The sequence below is a fragment of the Lynx canadensis genome, chromosome D3, assembly GCF_007474595.2.
Source record: "Lynx canadensis isolate LIC74 chromosome D3, mLynCan4.pri.v2, whole genome shotgun sequence".
NCBI lineage: Eukaryota > Metazoa > Chordata > Mammalia > Carnivora > Felidae > Lynx > Lynx canadensis.
The window spans coordinates 58,960,382-58,977,727 of NC_044314.2; the positions used below are offsets into that span (position 1 = coordinate 58,960,382).

At 49.7% G+C, this 17,346-nt stretch overlaps 1 protein-coding gene across 4 annotated transcripts in view; it reads left to right on the forward strand.

Annotated features, from left to right (window-relative positions):
- MTCL1 (microtubule crosslinking factor 1) overlaps window positions 1-17,346 on the forward strand; it is a 129,866-nt gene that overhangs the window by 71,119 nt on the left and 41,401 nt on the right. For all 4 annotated transcript variants that reach the window (XM_030336798.2, XM_030336799.2, XM_032595399.1 and 1 more), the window contains exons 4-6: window positions 3,372-3,431; window positions 8,669-10,006; window positions 11,143-11,274. In XM_030336798.2, the coding sequence (XP_030192658.2) occupies window positions 3,372-3,431; window positions 8,669-10,006; window positions 11,143-11,274 (1,530 nt within the window). The remainder of the gene's footprint in view (window positions 1-3,371; window positions 3,432-8,668; window positions 10,007-11,142; window positions 11,275-17,346) is intronic.

Consider the following 17,346-nt stretch of genomic DNA (forward strand, 5'->3'; position numbering starts at 1 on the left):
TAGCCTGTTCTTTCACCCACTTTTAAAATGCTACCCGTATCTGGGCGCCTGGGTGGCTCAGTCGGTTGAGCGGTTGAGCATCCGACTTTGGCTCAGGTCACGATCACACGGTTCATGGGTTCAAGGCCCGCGTGGGGCTCTGTGCTGACAGCTCACAGCCTGGAGCCTGCTTCAGGTTCTGTGTCTCCCTCTCCCTCTGCTCCTCCCCCACTTGTGCCTTGTCTCTCTCTCAAAAGATAAAATAAACATTAATACAATACTACTTGTATCAACTTCCAAAATCTCATATACTCTCAACTTTATTTCTGAGCTGTTTTGCTCTGAGCTGTTTTGTTTTGTTCATCTGACTTTTGGTACCAGCTCCAAACCGTTATATTGTATTTCTACATCTGAGGGTGCAAACTTACTGTCATTATTCTTCCTTTTCAGTGTTCTTGGCTGTTTTTACCAATGTATTTTTCTAGGTCAGAAGTCAGCAAACTCTCTGAAAAGGGCCAGATAGTAAATGTTGCAGGTTCTGCAGGCCGTATGGTTTGTCACTGCTACTCAGCTCTGCTTTTGTAGCGCAAAGCAGGAGAAGAGGTAATAAACAAGGCTGTGCTCCAGTGAAACTCATTTACAAAACACACTGTGGGTTGATTTATCCCGAGGGCTTTAGATTGCCTACCCCTGTTCTAGATGAATTTTTGAGTCATTTTGTCAAGTCTTTTCCCACTCTTACCTCCTTCACGTATACACAGTAGTGTGTGTGTGTGAATATGTGTGTGTGTGTGAATATGCATGTGTATATACACACACTCATACTTTTCGTGTATATTTGTTTGTATATTATATTTTTATACACATTGCAGTAAATATATGGAAAGAGAGGAATTTGGTTAAAATGCCATCGTACTAAACAATGATGTGGGAGAAATGTGACATCTCTATAAAATAGGGTCTTCTCATCAGCATCAAGCATTCCTTTACATCTGTCACCAAAATTGTATGGTTTCTTTCATCTAGGTCCTGCCAATTTCTGGTTAATTTTAATCTTTGCATTGTTTTTCATTGTAGTTCTCCCTTTAACTGGGATCTGTGTTGGGGATCCCATGGCCCCCATCTGTTCCACGATTCTCTAGAAGGATCACGGGACTCGGGTAGTTGTACTCAGGGCTCAGCGAGGGGAAAGACCCATCAGGCTGGTGGGAGGAATCTGTGTCCAGACTCCCCACTGGCTGCCTCCCAGCGGGAGGGCTCACACAGAAGGTGCTCCTTCCTCCCCCACCGAAATGCAACACCATAATTATTCTGTCTCCACTTCTAGCTTTCATCTCACCTCCAGATACTTTTCTTTCATTGTGTGCAGAATGTGCTTTGCACTCATAGGGAGAAGGTGATGTGGTACAGGGTGACTCGAAGAGCCACGGGCTCACCGCGCTGACCTCGGTCCTGGAATTAGATCCCAGAAATTGAAGCCTTGGGAATGGTTTCTCTCCCTGCTTCTTTATTGGAACTCTTCTCTGTAGTAAATCGCCAGAAGTGTTCATCTCGCTCGGCTCATTCAAATCAAAGGAACTCTTCACTTCAGCATGAAGAATCTTGGAAAGCCTACATACTATGAGTGGTAAATCTCAAGCCCTTCCTAAGACGGGCTTCACATAACCTGTTGGAGAAAGCTGGTTCTCTTTGTAGTTTGACCCTGCCCTTACCAAAAAGGCTAAAGGAAGTAAAGCTGCTTCTGCAGCTGGGATTTAGAAATAAGCTTCCACACGTCCGCCTTGGTTGACCAGGGAGTGCACACACTCCCTGCTGATTCTGTAACTTTCTCACCCTTCTCTCAATTACCTTTTTTCCCCCCCTTTTGGCCTCTGGCCTCCGGCCTCCTAAGAGGCTAAGGGGCTGGAATTCTAATTGTTTGATAAATTTCATCCAGTGAAGGGCACTGCCTGGCCTTCTGTGCGTGAGGGCACTTTGAATGCAGACAGAACTGAGTTCATTACCGTAGGTCTGACTGTGAGGTAAGTGACTTGTGTGAGAGCCTCCTTCCTAGGCTATTTTGGCAGCTGGGTTGCAGCAAAGGAATGAGGCAAAGAGGCTCTGAGCACCCTTGAGATGAACTCCCAGATGATCCAAGCATCCAGGTCCACGCCTCAAGGAGGGCAGGGAGACTCCTTCCCAGTCGCAGGCTCACCAGGGTCTGAATGAAAGCCCCCAAGTCTTTAGCTTTCCAAACTGCCTTCTCCTGGCTTGTCTCAGGATTCCGTTAATCTTTTCAGGTTTCACACCCCTCTGTCTCCCCCTAGGATGTCTCTGGCTCTTCCCGCCAGTCCTTGCGGTATCCACACTTTATTTTAGCATACTTTATCTTAGTATTTCAGACACATATCTTGCCGAAAGCAGGCATAGGTGTACTGCATTGTATGTGAAACTAGGCAGGGACCCAGCCCACTGAAGGACACGGCCAAGGCCACTTCACATGAATAAGTTATGGCCTTACAAGACCTTAAAGATGTAGGGTTAGTCATGAATTGGAGGGCGCTGTGGCTGAAGACTGTTGCATCCTAGATTAGGTGTTCTCCATAAACCTGCACCACCCTTCTCTTCCTTCCTACCACTTTGTTATCTGGCCATTTACCCTTAGGCACTCAGGAAACAGCGTTTAACTTTGATATTAGCCCCAACAAAGCCTAATTAGGAAGGCAGGGCAGCTCCAGAAATACCATGTGTCTATTTCCCAAACTACCTACCTCTCTCCTCTCTTCTTCCCACTGTTACAAATCGTCCAAACCACCCTTCCTTTTCATTAAACTGAATAATTGAAGAATATTCCAAACACAATCATTAGGGTTCAGAGACCTTGCCAGGCTTCTTCTACAGCATTTAAACAGTGACTCTGAGGGGCGCCTGGGCGGATCTGTCGGTTAAGCCTCCGACTTCGGCTCAGGTCTCGAGTTCACTGTCTGTGAGTTCGAGCCCCACGTAGGGCTCTGTGCTGTCAGCTCAGAGCCTGGAGCCTGCTTCGGATTCTGTCTCCCTCTCTCTCTGCCCCTCCCCTGCTTGCACTTTCTCCTTGCCTCGCACTCTCTCTCTCTCTCTCTCTCTGTCTCTCAAAAATAAATAAAGATTTACAGAAATAAATAAAGCCTGGAGCCTGCTTCGGATTCTGTCTCCCTCTCTCTCTGCCCCTCCCCTGCTTGCACTCTCTCTCAAAAATAAATATTTAAAAAACAAGTAAATAAACATTGACTCTGAGTGGTTCCTTGATTCCCGTGGGAAAAAAAGGACCTCCATCCATTGTGTGTGTCCCCTACCAGTGGGGACGGCGTGTGCCTAGTCCAGCTCCTGCACGTGACCTCCCCGTAACAGAACGTCCCTTGGATCTATTTCAGAGTTCCCTGAAAAGAAGAGGCAGCCGGGAAACGTACAAAGAAAAGAAAACCTTGAACCAGGTAAGCAGAAGTATCATTCTAATGTTACACCTCCTCGAGGGGCTGTCACCTCATTTTGAATGGTCTCAAAAGTGTGAGAACATTGCCTTTAAAATATTCAAAGAAACGTTACCTGCCAACAAATTTGGACTTGCTCAAAACCTCCATGGGGTGAAAATGTTCTTTCTAAACCACCAACTCCTCCTTTTTTGTTTCTCACACTGATAAGCTGGTGACTTCTTCAAGAAAGACAAGAACAGACTGGCTCTGTGCAAAACATAATTTTGTGTAATTCAGGGCTCTCTGGCAGCATCCACAACTGGTAAAACGTATTTTGGCCGTCAGTCATTCACACAGTAAAATAGGTCAGCTAGTGAGGTGTTGGCTCGTTCATTCATAAGGCATTGTTTTGAACATTGGCTTTTTTGTTTGTTGTTGTTGTTTAACGGGTAAGCTGAACAGTATCTTAAACTGTCCTTACTGAAAGTGAGATGTTCTCGCCAGAAGATGGTAAAAACGTAGCCCTTTCTTTGTACACGGTTTGTGTCCTGCAGAATTTTCTGAGTGCTTCTCAACACAGGCTTTACTGGATTCCTCCCTTCTTTTTTTGAAAAAAAGAAATGCCTCTAGTATGAGGTGTTGGAGAGAACAAAGGCATTCGTGGGGCATCAGCTCCCCGAGTGATCGGAGCAAGTAGTAATTAGAGAGACTCAAGAAGTCCGGGTAACTGAGAGCTCCGTTGACCTGCCCCGTGAACTCCACTCTTGATCCCCTTTGGTTTTGCCATTATCCAAACTCACTGATGCCCAGAATGTCCTTCACAGAGGACTGGGCCGTGTGAACAGCAGGAATGCCAAAGATTAACCTTTCTCTCCTGCCCTCTCTCCTCCCCTGACCTCACTTTGGCATCCACTAGTAACAGGGAAAGTAAAATCTGCAGTCCCTGTGCTGGGGGCTTGGAGTGTCCCGGGCCTTGAGTGTGCTTCAGCTCCCTGGCTCTTGAGCAGGGAAGATCTCCCTTCAAAGGGTAACAGCTTCCCTGCTACAGAACATAGCACTGCCTTCACCTGTGGGTAACCCAGGCTGTGAACGGCCATCACTGCCTCTCAGGAGTGTCTGAGAAATATTCCGGGCACCGGGAATGCGTTACGTTCCCCCTCCGCCCGCGGTACCATTGAGAAAGGAGTTTCTGTCCAGCAGAGCGGTGGAACCGAGCGCCTTGGAAACTGCAGGTCTGCAGCCAAAACTCAAAGGAAACCGGCACCCCGGCGCAAGGTAGGAACGTGAGTAGTCAGCGCTTGGGGTGCTGGCTAGACGTCAGACTTGCAAGCCAAAGAATATATACCCAGAGCGATATATTTTTGTTGCTTGACAAGGCCTTTCCAGCTGCTGCTGCTGCTGGTGGTGGTGGTGGTCCCGTGTGTGTCTTCCCCTCCGTCCCGTGCTTGCCTTCTCTGCCTGCCACAGGACCTGTGTCGTGTGGAAAGCGTGACTGGACCTTCTGCTCTCATACTGCGTTCCTGGAGCTATCTGATGATCTCTTGAAACCAGAGCTTGATATCCTTCAGCTTAGGATTCAGCCTAGACCCCTCCCCCAGAATGCTGGCAGAGTCTTAGAAAGTGTATGGTTACGAGATAAGATGGGGGGGAGGGACCCAGCCTCCTGCTGCTCTAGCTGAGGCTGTGATTCCCCATCTTATGAGAAGGAGTGGCTCCGTGCCCCTAGAAGAGGTGAAGCCCAGCTCCCTGCTCCCCCCTCCCCTGCTCAATGGGAACCGGCAGGCGCAGCGCCTAGCTCCAGCCGCCTGGACCCGAGGGAGCAAGTCTGACCCTTTTGCTAAATACACACACTCCCTTGGCTTCAGAGATTGTCTTTCTTTGGAAAACTGCTTTGGCATCGGTCGCAGGCCTGGTAGTGCATGGGCGTTGGGTAGAAATGGCAGCATGCTTTAATCGTGTTAGAATTCCTGGGGTGTGTGTGTGTGTGTGTGTGTGTGTGTGTGTGTGTGTGTGTAGTTTCTGTCTTTAAGGAACAAGAAGATTTTTTTTTGGATACTTTATCAATCAGGTAATCTACCAATCAGACCCTCCTTAGAGTATGTCATAGAATCTTCTTCTTTAACTGACTGGGGTCTAGGTTCAAGAAGAAGGAGGGGAATGGTTTTGGTTTCAGTCAGATTTGTGGGTCATGGTGGGCAGGGGAAAGGGGGTGTGAGGTTTAAGATTTCCAGAAATCGAGGTGATGTGAAGGCTCTTTGGGACTTTCTACACTAAGCATTTAGAGTTGAGCATTTCCGAACCCTTGGGGAAGACCCGGGTTGCATGCGCCTCTCAGAGATCCTACCCCTTTCCTCAGTTTCTCAGTTCAACTTTTGGGGGAAGACCCTCAGGGAAGATCATGTGAGACTTTCAGATTTTGGTCTGAGACAAAAACTTCCTGAGCTGTGCAGGTCACCTTGCCCCTTATCCCCACGTTTCAGGCCTGGCCTCCACCGTACCGAGGCCTCACCAGCTGCAGGTTTCCACGGAAGTGGCATCAGGGCATGGGTCACAGCAGGGGGTCTTGCCCCTCCTTGGGTCTGCCCAGGCTCAAGGTGGGCAGATGGTGGGGTTCCCTTGAGGCTGGTGACACTCTCTTCCATGATATCAGCTGCTGCTTTCAGGCACAAAAGGTGAATTTCTCTGGTTCAAGGTGGAGACGGGATCATTTAAGGACAAAGGACACACACTGGCTACCAAGTTAATGCTGGGGCTGAGGGCACTGCGATACCTTCCTATCCTAGGCTTTCACTCCCAAACTAAACCATTTACAAAGTGTTGACCATCTGTCTCCACTGGTATGTGCGTTTGCGTATTAAAACTCCATTCCTTCATGTGAACAGCAGAGACCTCTCTGTGTATTTGGATGCATAGATTTCTTGCAAATCTATGTTTATCAAATAATTGAAAGGGTGCTTTTGATCTGCTTTCAAAAGTTTTAAGAAGCTGGGGTCATTTAAAAGTAACATGCCCATTTCTGGTGCAGAGTAGATTCTCAATGTTCACTGAAAGAATGAATGAATCCACAAATAAGCATGCTTTTATCCTTAGTATTAGAATTAAAAACAATGTCTTTTACAGCCTATGTGTTCTATGCAGGCCCTTTAAAATAGATCTCTTGTTACCCCAGCAGTGATGATAATCCATTTTGCTCAGTATGAGTGGGCAGACAGCTTTATTACCAGTTGGTCACAAAAACCCTTTTTATGTCTGCTTGACCAAAACCAAACCAAATCCTTAGTGTATTGGGTTCTTAGAACACAAATACCGTACTCTCCTGTCAGTGACATTTGTATTATTCTCCTAATGCACAAAGAAGACAAAAGCCAGAGTTACTGACCCCTTTTTCCAATATTAATTACTTTTCAGACAAAGAGGAAAGGTAATTTCAGGGTGCTACTATGTACAATTTGTGCAGTACGTTATCCCGTTTGACCTTCACAATGACCTTGTCATTGAGTGAGGATCTTGCTTTAGGCATGAGACAGATTCACAGGCTCTGTGATCAGCCCACGGTGTCATGGACAGAAGGGGCAGAAGTGGAACCCACTTCTGGCAGGACTGATTCACCCTTTGCTCAAAGGGTGGCAGTGAGAGCCTGTCCCTCCAAAGGCACCCAGGTAGCACCAGGGCCTGCTCTCCATATGGCACTGGCTCACAGATTGGCCTTAGATTTTTCCTGAGTCTTCCCTGTCGCATCAGGGTTTTTTTTTTCCTTCCATGATCTTGGGGTGCAGGAGGAGGGATCTAGGCAGGGTAAAAGGAAGACCGGAGGCACCAATGTGGCTATTTCTGTATCTTACTGCCCAAGGGTGAGCGTGTGGCAAGAACATGGCAGAGAAGGAGTGTGAAAGCTGCATCTAACTCCACTAGACGATTTGAGCACAAAACAATGATCTAAAAGTTCGTTCTCCCCAAGAGGGTTGACGTATTCTAGAGATTGGTTTGGTGACTCTCCCTCCCCTGGGGCGGATGGAATATGGCTACCATGGACCATGTTGTTGAGACTCTCAGGGTGATGGGGAAGCCTTTGCTGAAGTCTTTGCCCCCACAGCAGTCTTTTGAAACTTCTGGTAGCCAAACGGGAATGATTCATGAAATTGGTCATTTTTCCCATTCGCTGGACGTGCCTAGTAAAACATTTGTGCAGGCCTGTATCAGAGCTCATGTAGTTCCGAGGCATTGAGATCTGCATTGAGAAGGCACAATCAACTTTCCAAATGGTTCAAAACGTGCCTTCTGGACCTCAACCACACAGTGAGGGCTTTCAGCAGCAGAGAGTCTGCTTCAGGGACCCTCCAGAATCTTCTACCAGTGAGAACCACTTCTCCAGTTTTGGAACACTTAACTCCACCCTTGGGTTTCTGAGTTTAATTTCCTGCTGTGTTACAGCAAGTGAAGGGAGCGGAACAGAACAAAAGTTCTGACGTTGCCCTTGCCTGGTGAAAGGTTGTGAGTAACCCAGGTGTTAGGTCTGCAACCACAATTCATCCTAACCACGTGGTACTTGCTCCACACCTCGACTTCCAAAACCGCCTCCTGCCTATCATCCTGTGTTGTCATCCTTCTGTCATCCTTGTGATATGCTGGGGGTGGGGAGACGAGGGCAGGAGTAGAGCTGAATTGCCACGTCTCAGGGTCTCAGCAAATCCATAGAATGCGGGGCTCTGACTAGGACCTCTCTGTCCTGGTAATACCTGTGGATTGCTGGCCACTGTAGATGAGGGAGGTCCACACTGTGGAGGAAGTGAGTGGCAACACGTGGAAGTAGCTACCGAAGCCTGTCTGCTACACCGGGCTTAGTGAGGGGTTCTGGCCTCTCTCACCAGTGCTTGCGATTAGTCGGATTGGACCCACAAAATAAGGACGAACCTTTGTGCTGCTAACAGACACTGGGTTTCATTCCGTTTTCTGCCCTCTTCACTCATCACCTGTGTGACGGATTCCATGTGCATGTTTCCCCCCAAATGAATCGTTTGGTTTCTTTGGTTTCTGTGAGAAAGCAACAGACCGAAGGCCTTTGCGGTGTCCCCTACGTGAAGGCCTGGGCTCACCTCGGCTTTGTCGGCTCCTTCTACCTGTAACTCGACGCACTGACAGAAAGATGGTTGTTTTGTGTTTGTGTGCACGTCGGGGGCGAGGTGCAAGGGAAATCATCAAAAACACGAACATTTGGTATTTTCAAATAACCCTTCTCTCGGGCTGTTCTCTCCTGGCAGGATGACAGTGCCGATTTGAAGTGCCAGCTTCAGTTTGCCAAAGAGGAAGGCTCCCTGATGCGTAAAAAGATGGCCAAGCTGGGGAGGGAGAAGGACGAGCTGGAACAGGAGCTCCAGAAGTACAAGGCCGTCTACGGTGACGTGGACAGCCCCCTCCCCACGGGGGAAGCGGGCGGGCCGCCCAGCACCAGGGAGGCTGAGCTGAAGCTGCGACTCAAGTTGGTTGAGGAAGAAGCCAACATCTTAGGCCGCAAGATCGTGGAGCTGGAGGTGGAGAACCGAGGCCTCAAAGCAGAAATGGAGGACCTGCGGGTCCAGTATGAGCGAGAGGGTGCGGGCCGGGACCACGCCCCAAGCATTCCTACCTCACCCTTCGGCGACTCCCTGGAGTCCTCGACGGAGCTCCGCAGGCACCTGCAGTTTGTGCAGGAGGAAGCGGAGCTGCTCCGGAGGTCCATATCCGAGATCGAAGACCACAACCGGCAGCTGACCCATGAGCTGAGCAAGGTCAAGTTTGAGCCCCGGCCGGAGCCCGGGTGGCTGGCGGACGGCACGGGCAAGGGCGTGGGCAGCGGGGCACCTCTGCAGGAGGAGCTGAAGTCAGCCCGGCTGCAGATCAACGAGCTGAGCGGGAAGGTGCTGAAACTGCAGTATGAGAACCGGGTGCTCCTGTCCAACGTGCAGCGCTACGACCTGGCCGCCCACCTGGGCCTGCGTGCCCCAAGCCCCCGGGACAGTGACGCGGACAGCGACCAGGGCAAGAAGGAGAGCGACGGGGAGGAAGGCCGCCAGCCCCAGCCCAAACGGGAAGGCCCTATCGGCGGCGAGAGCGACTCAGAGGACATGTGCGAGAAGACGTCGGGCTTTGGCAGCGGGAAGCCGTCGGAGGCGAGCGATCCGTGTCCAGCCGAGCTCCTGAGGGCCAGGGAGGACACCGAGTGCCTGGCGAGCATAAAGCACGAGGCCGAGCGCCTCGAGCGGACCGTGGAGCGCCTCATCACAGACACCGCCGGCTTCGGGGACGACGTGGGGCCGCAGGGCGGTGGCGAGGCCTCGCCGGGGTCTGGCGTCCAGGGGGCAGGGGAGACGGGCGAGGGGGGCAGGAAGGAGCCCCCGCTGCTGGGGACCATCAACTCGAGGATGAAGGCTTTCAGGAAGGAGCTGCAGGCCTTCCTGGAGCAGGTGAACCGGATCGGGGATGGCCTGAGGGAGCGCCTGGAGGGCCTGTCCCCCCTGCCCCACCTCACGGAGTCTTCCAGCTTTCTCTCCACTGTGACCTCTGTATCCCGGGACTCCCCCGTCGGGAACCTGGGCAAGGAGCTGGTCCCGGACCTGCAGGTAAGGGGGCTCCTGGCTCTGCCTCCCTGCTCCGTTTTGCTCTTCCTCCTTCTCGCTGGCATTGCTGCACTTGAACTCATTCTGCTCACGGCTGCTTGGTTATGATTTCAAACCTGCATTGTACTAAAGCCTCAAGTGTCAACCAAATCCTTTCTATTGGCTGGGTTTCTTTTCTTTTCTTTTTTTTTTTCTTTTTTTTTTAGTTTTCTTTGATTTCCTTGTTTCTTTTTCCTTTTTCCGCTCTTTTTTTTTTTTCTTTTTTAAACTGCGCCGCTGCTCTTGGCTTAGAGGCCCTCCCTCATGACACAAGGCTCACCCCAATGGAAGCGATAGGGATCGACGCAGTCCGTCCTTTCTCCTTTTTTTTGGTGTCTCAAACGACCGGCTCTCCCGATGAAGAAGCAGAGGAGTTTAAAAACAAAGTACAAACTCATTTCACAGTCAGGATACTTAGCAGACTCGCTCAGGAGCGTTTGCATCCCTGCTTGGGTTGATTGCTGGAGGGACACAGTACAGTTCTGCAAAGCCCTAGGCAGCCAGGCCCAGCGGCTCCTGCTAGAAGATGAGCCAGAGTGGGGAGAGGAGCCGGCCTCCGGGAGAAGGATGGCTCTGATGGAGAAAGTCGCTGCCCTCCGTGAGCCGAGGGTATGGCGGAGTGGAGTGGCCTTCCAAGGACTGCTTTCCTATGCATCGCCCTTGGGTGCATGACCCAGCTGCCTCCTGGATTATGGCTTTTGCTGCTCGACCACAAGCGAGGAAGGAGGAGCCTTGTTTCCGTATCCTTCGTGGGTGTGTGCTTGCAGTTCAGTCTGATTCACGCATCCCCATTGCATGCGCCTCATAACCAGTGTTCTGCCTTCTTCCCCCCCTCTGTATTCTCTTTTTGCTTTCCAGATCTCTCGCCCATCGTCTTGCGCATCCCCATTTTGGCTCTGTCCTCGTCACTCTTGTACGGCGCTGTGTCTGTTCATGCTTTTCCTCGTCTGGTGGTGGTTTCAGTTGTCTGCCTTGCCCACTTTTGTTTTCTCGAGCCCCACTCCCTGCCCCCCCCCACCACCACGCCCTTCCCCTTTGTTGTTTATTTAAAATTCAAAACCAAACCAAAGCAAACCAAATCCCCCCCATGCACCTAACAGTCCAAACTGAGAGGTCAGCCGGAGTGGCAGCCGGGTCAGGAACGCGGGGAAGAGCCGGAACAGCTGCACCGCCGGGCTGATGGGGACGCTGGGAGCTGCCACCAGGCAGGCCAGAGCTACTTCAGTCTAGAGGTCAGCACCCCCTGCCCTCCCGCCCCTCCTTTTGCTGTGTGGCTGGCTGTGTGATGTTTCCTCCCTGGGTCCAAGGCCCTTAGGGGATGTGGTGGGCTGAGATGGAACGAGGCAGGACTCCCGGGTACTCAAACCATTGCATGCAAATGGAAGACAAGGGTCTGCACAGGGTGAATGCCAGCGGACTGCCAGCACCCGGGTCCGATGGCCATCGTCCCGCCCACGGGTGCCGGGAGCTTTAGCAAAACATAGGAGACTGATTGGTGAGTGTTCCGTAGCTTTGTGTCAAACAGTAGAAAAAGCAGGCATGAAAACCAAGCACTGTGTTTGCTGGTGTGGAGGAAACTGTCCTTCCCTGTGTCTCATGTGGCCTGTCCTGTAGTTTCTGGTGACAGTGCTCCAGCCGGTGAGCAGAAGCAGGGAGTGGGCTCCCGGCCTGGGGGCTCTTCAGCAGGCTCTGTTGCCATGGTAACCTCTTGTCAACAAAGCTCCCAGACACCCTAGATGCTCCATCGCGCGAAACAGTTGTCAGCCGTCCTGTTGGTGAAAGCTCTTCCTGCCAAGTAATTCCACCCAGGACAGAGAGACAGGTGTCCCCGAGGAATGACTCGGCTGGCTCCGGTACTGCTGGTCAGGGTGGGTGATTGCAGGAATAGAGCATCCTGCTCCACGTTAGGAAAGGTCTAGCTGAAGAGGCTTCATTTCCCAGCCCCAGCAGGGATGTTACTGCTCAGCTCTAAGACATCCCGGTGGCTCCCAAACAGCAGAGGTGACAAAAACAGGGGACTCACTCCTGGAAGCACACTGAAGCTCACTCAGCAAAAGAGTCAGGCATTTGACTACGAAGGGATGCTCACAGAGGCACTTGGGGTAGAGCAGCACCTGTGCCCTTGAGCTCAGCTTGCAGCCAGCGCCTTGGGTAGCTGCGGGTCCTGACATCACAGGTCGGCGCACGGGGCTGCTGGCTTACCCAGAGCTGAGCTCACGTATCTCTGGTCTGGGCTTTTCCCCTGTCCTGTAAGAGTAAGTCACATCCCTACCCTCATTGATTTGGGCGTACGGTAACACATTTAAACTGCCCTTGAAAGGCTTCCATGAAAACAAAAACAGTTTTCGGAAATATCCTGTGTAGTCCCACCATTCTTATATTATTTGGCAGAGGCCCAGCTTGTCCGAGAAGGTAGCATCCAGGTCCTTGCCCCAGAGGGAAGAATGTAACTATGAGTCACACAGAGCTGTGACAAGGAGGCAGCCCGCATGCTGAGGGCCGAGCACACGTCAGGGCCAAGCTCCCAGAAAGCAAGCAGGAGCCCAGTGTGCTGTGCGGAGCCTCCACAGACGATCACAGGTACCCCGGGCCTTCCCGGCTGGAAGAAGGAGCATCTGTAATTTAGAAAACGTTTTCTGGACACTGTCTTTGGACCTGGAGTTGGGCATATATCGCAGCATATCATTTCTAGTGTGTTTCATTCCAAAATTGCAGGTAAGATGTCCCTAGGTTTTATACCAAAAGTGAAAGCAAACACCACCTATTTGGGGGTTTCCCTAAATACAGATTTAGTGATTGTTGTGTCTTATAACTCTGCAACTTTCACGGTAAGCCCCTTTGATCGGCCTGTGCCCCACACAGGGTCTTTATCTGAGAATGCTGCTTTGCTTGGGCAGTAGCAACCTCACAATTGTGTACATTTCAGAAGAACTGAATGATTCCTCTCCAGGATGGAACCCTCAGGAAGACACATTTCCTAGTCTGCAGTTAACACTGTACCACTAGCTCTTTCTAGCAGGGAGGTCACGCTGTGCTGGAATCCAGTCTGGCACGGGCATCAGGATCCCTGGGCTTAAGCCCAGCTTTGTCCGTTACTAGCTCTTTCTCAAGCAAGTCTCAGCCTCTTGTTTTCTCATCTGTGAAATGGGAGGAGAAATACTGTTCCCCCTGACTCACGTGATTACTCGTAGATTCTCAGAGCCGATGAGCTATTGAGAAAGTACCCCGAAAAGCGCTGGACGCTCTGTAAATGTAAAGTGTGGCTATGGATAAAGAGGGAAATATGCCCTGCCACTGAAGATGGCCAGGTGGGAAGGGGTGTCACAGCTGCCCTAGTTGTGGTTCCAGTGTCCTCTGCCCCCCCTGGAGCGCAGATTTTTTACTGGCTGCTTCCTGATGCTGTACCAGCATAGCTCCGGCTAAACAAGGCAGCCCCGCGCTCTCTGATCGCTGTTTGAGGATAACTGCAGCTTCCTCCTCGTTTAACATTCAAGGCACGTTACACGCCGCCTTGCTTAGTTAAACTCTGAGGAAATGTTGCTTAATGCCGGGGCCTCGAGAAGCTTCCCCATTGCCTGCCATACACACACACACACACACACACACACACACACACACACACGGCATTGTGTAGCTTTGGAAACCAGCAACTTCGGGGAGAGGAAAATACTGTGTTGAATCAAACTGAGTGTTGTGCGAAAATAAACCTCCGTGAGAGACAGATTAGCAGAGTTAGCTGGTGCCACGTGGTGACTTAGGATCCCTGCATGATAGAGCTCAGGAGGGAATGTCGGATCTTCAGGCTAAGAGCCTCATTCTGAGCGTGAGAAAATCAAGGTCTGAGAGTGAGGTGGCTTGCCAGGAAGTCCCCGGGTATTTGGTGCTCAAGGTGGGGCGGGTCCCGAAGGGACTCCTCAGGCCTGGTTCAGCCCTCTCCCCACCCTGACATGGGGGGGCACTGCTCAGAAGAGCTCCATCTCCTGTGGAGGATGTTCTGAAACCCAGATCGCTGGGGTGAGTGACGGCACACCTAGTTCTCTTGCCATGCATGGTATGTTGCCTCCTTTACACATCTGTCCAGTTTCCTTTCATTTTATAAATTTTGATGAGAAAGGGAAAAAGCTCATCGTGAAAGGCAAGGCCCAGGCAGCATCATTTCCTAGAAGGGGGAATAGTATTAATCGGGACTTGAGCATCCTTTGTTCTGACTATTCACTAAGGCATTTCAGACGGAAGATTCAGTTATATATGTGCAAACACATTATATTTTAAAGTATTTTTTTTAGAAGATAAAACCTATTCTATGACCACTTTGATAGCTCTGTCATTTTTCCTTTTATGAGAGGAACCCAACATAGACTGTCTGTAGAGTCGGGGTCTTGAGAGAGCTGCTGTGTCCCTGGGGTGGATGTCACCCTAACAGACTGCTTAGTTTGGTCTTCGAATATGACACTGGGCTAAAGAATTGTACAGTGGACAATGCTAGACGTAGAACTCTTAAAAGCCTTCTAATGAAAACATCCCCCGATCCGTGGCCCGCAACCTCTTTCCCGTGAGGCTGTCATGAAACGGTACACAGAGCTCCTGTCCGTGAGCAGGGCAGCCCGACCCACCCAGAAGCATCTCCCGGTGAAGACTCATGCAGGCCGTCAGTGTGACAGTGCACAATGCCCCCATTAGTGCAGAAAAGGCAAACCCAGACACTTCTGTCTAGAACGAGGCCAAGACTGAGGCCGGCGTGCCTCGAGGAGTTGTCTCACTTCCTCTTATGTCGCCTTTGAAATTACCGTCTGTGCAAGCCGATTACTACTATACTTGCATGAATTTCCTTTAGCTCTTTGGGGGTGGGGAGCTGATCGGATACCTGCTTGCTATCAATAGCTTAAAAAAGGCAGGGGGTGGGGGGCAGAAACTTTCTGTGTTTAAGCTGAAGTTTGTTTAAAAATGGATCCATTCCTCAAGCTCCACTTGTGAAATGCCTTCCATGTTATTTGCCTTGTAGATTGTCATATTTGGGGTTAGAGAAGAGAAGACGCATTCTTATTTAGGCAGATGTGGGTATTTGGGCCGGGTTGAACCACCTACTACCAGAACTACCACCGGCAGCAGCAGTAACCCCAAGGAGGAGAAAAAGAAAAGCTATATTCTCACACTGTTGCATTTCGGGACATGACGAGTCTGTCACTAGGTGACAACAAATAGAAGGCCTGCCTCGCAGATGGTGCACACTCTAATCTTAGGAGGGGACGGGAACATCCACACCCAGCACTCTTAAAACGATCACAGGCAGAGAAAGCTGAAGCCAGAACCCACTAATACCCACTAACCCATTCATGCAGGCACGCCAAAATTCACAGCTCAGAAGGACAGATATTCCTCGTACCTATTCATCTCAGTACATGTTAGCTCGGTTCTCCCACTGCGCACCAGATTTGTCCCCTGACTTTGCTCCCTGTGGCTCCCGACAAACCTGCTGAGAGAGTCCCACTTGTTAAGAGAGAACAACGTATAGAATATGCAGCTCGGAATGTGTGGGGCGCCTTAAAAATAGTTCTGAATGAGAAGTGGCCGAGCATGGGCCCTGGTCACATTTCAGATATAAAAGAAACCAAGCCCGTGGCCCAGAGGATTGAGTTTCTAGAGCAGGAATCTCAAAGGGCTCTCTTCCCCAACTCCTCCTTTGATCCCTTAGTCAACGACACACATGAAGCATTTGTGACCCCTTATGCCCCAGCTGTGAAATACCAGCCACAATGGGTAAAATGACATGGGGTCTTACGCCAAGTATATGCACACATGTGCTGACTTCATCTGTGGCTTTTGGAAGAAGCAGTAACAAAACTGGCCAGAACAAAATGGAACTCACCAGAAAATGAAGTCCTCGTGGTAGAAGTGGAATAGAGTCCTAATATTTAAGTAGCATTGCTAGTATTAAAGTCTCTATAATGAGAAGCATTCCTACTTTTTATTTTATTTTTTTTTTTTGCTTCGAGATAACGCAAGTATCTTCTTAAGTGTGGAAAGTGATTTATAAGCCACTTTCTCTAAAGACGTCCAGGAGATGAGCAGTATACATTGGTGTGGACTCAGCCATATCGGGGAAAGTGTGGGCGGTGGGTTTCAGAACACTGCCAGGGAAGGTAGCTGTGATGTCAAGGTTGATACGTCTCCATAGCCTTGGCACCAAGTGAGGGTGGTATTTGTTTCAATAGACTGCCTTCACAGAGAGCTCCAGACAAATTTGTTGGATGTATAATCAGGACCTTAGGTAAGTGGGCAAAGGATAGGTTTTAGAATGAACACTTTGGGAACTGGGTGATGAAGTATTTATTTTCTAGAGATCTAGGTGTTAGGTGAACACTTCCTCCAGATGTATGTGGCTGGATGCAGTCGTGTGATGGTAGAATAATTCTGGACCGAAACTTTGACGGTAGAATAATTCTGGACCGAAACTTTGACCAGAGCATGTTTGTACTTTGTTTTTTGTAATTTGGAGTGACAGCATCCCAGCTAGGAACAGTTAGCTGTCAGTAGGAGTTTTAAGATTCCATTAGCAAAAATGGACAGTAAAGAAAAATAAAACTTCTAATAGACGAAGAGGACTGAGTTTCCGTTGTTGACCATACTCCACAGATGACACAGAGCCACTGTAGGTAAATCAGATGCCCCAGGGAAACAATGTCATAGGACATCACGGGTCTTTTTCTATGACACTTCAAAGATGTGGCTCCAACAGAGGGACACATTTTTAATCAAACAATGCTGAAGTATGAGGCTCATATATTTGTTTGAAATAAAAACAGTGTAGGGGCAACTGGGTGGCTCAGTTGGTTAAGCGTCTGACTCTTAATTTCAGCTCAGGTCATAAGTGCACAGTTCATGAGTTCGAACCCCACATCGGACTCTGTGCTGACAGTGTAGAACTTGCTTGGGATTCTCTCTCTACCCCTCCCCTACTCTCTCTCTCTCTCTAAAAAATAAATAAATAAACAAATAAACAAAAGTTTATGTACATTATTTATTAAAATTTTTTTAATGTTTATTTATTTTTGAGAGAGAGAGAGACAGAGCACGAGTGGGGACGGGCAGAAACAGAGAGGGAGACACAGAATCCAAAACAGGTTCCAGGCTTTGAGCAGTCAGGACAGAGACCAACACAGGGCTCAAACTCGGGAATGGTGAGATCATGACTTGAGCTGAAGTCAGACGCTTAACCAACTGAGCCACCCAGGCGCCCCTGTACATGACTTATTAAGATTAAAACCAAACTAACTAGTTTGCTTTAATACCATAGAAACTAAATT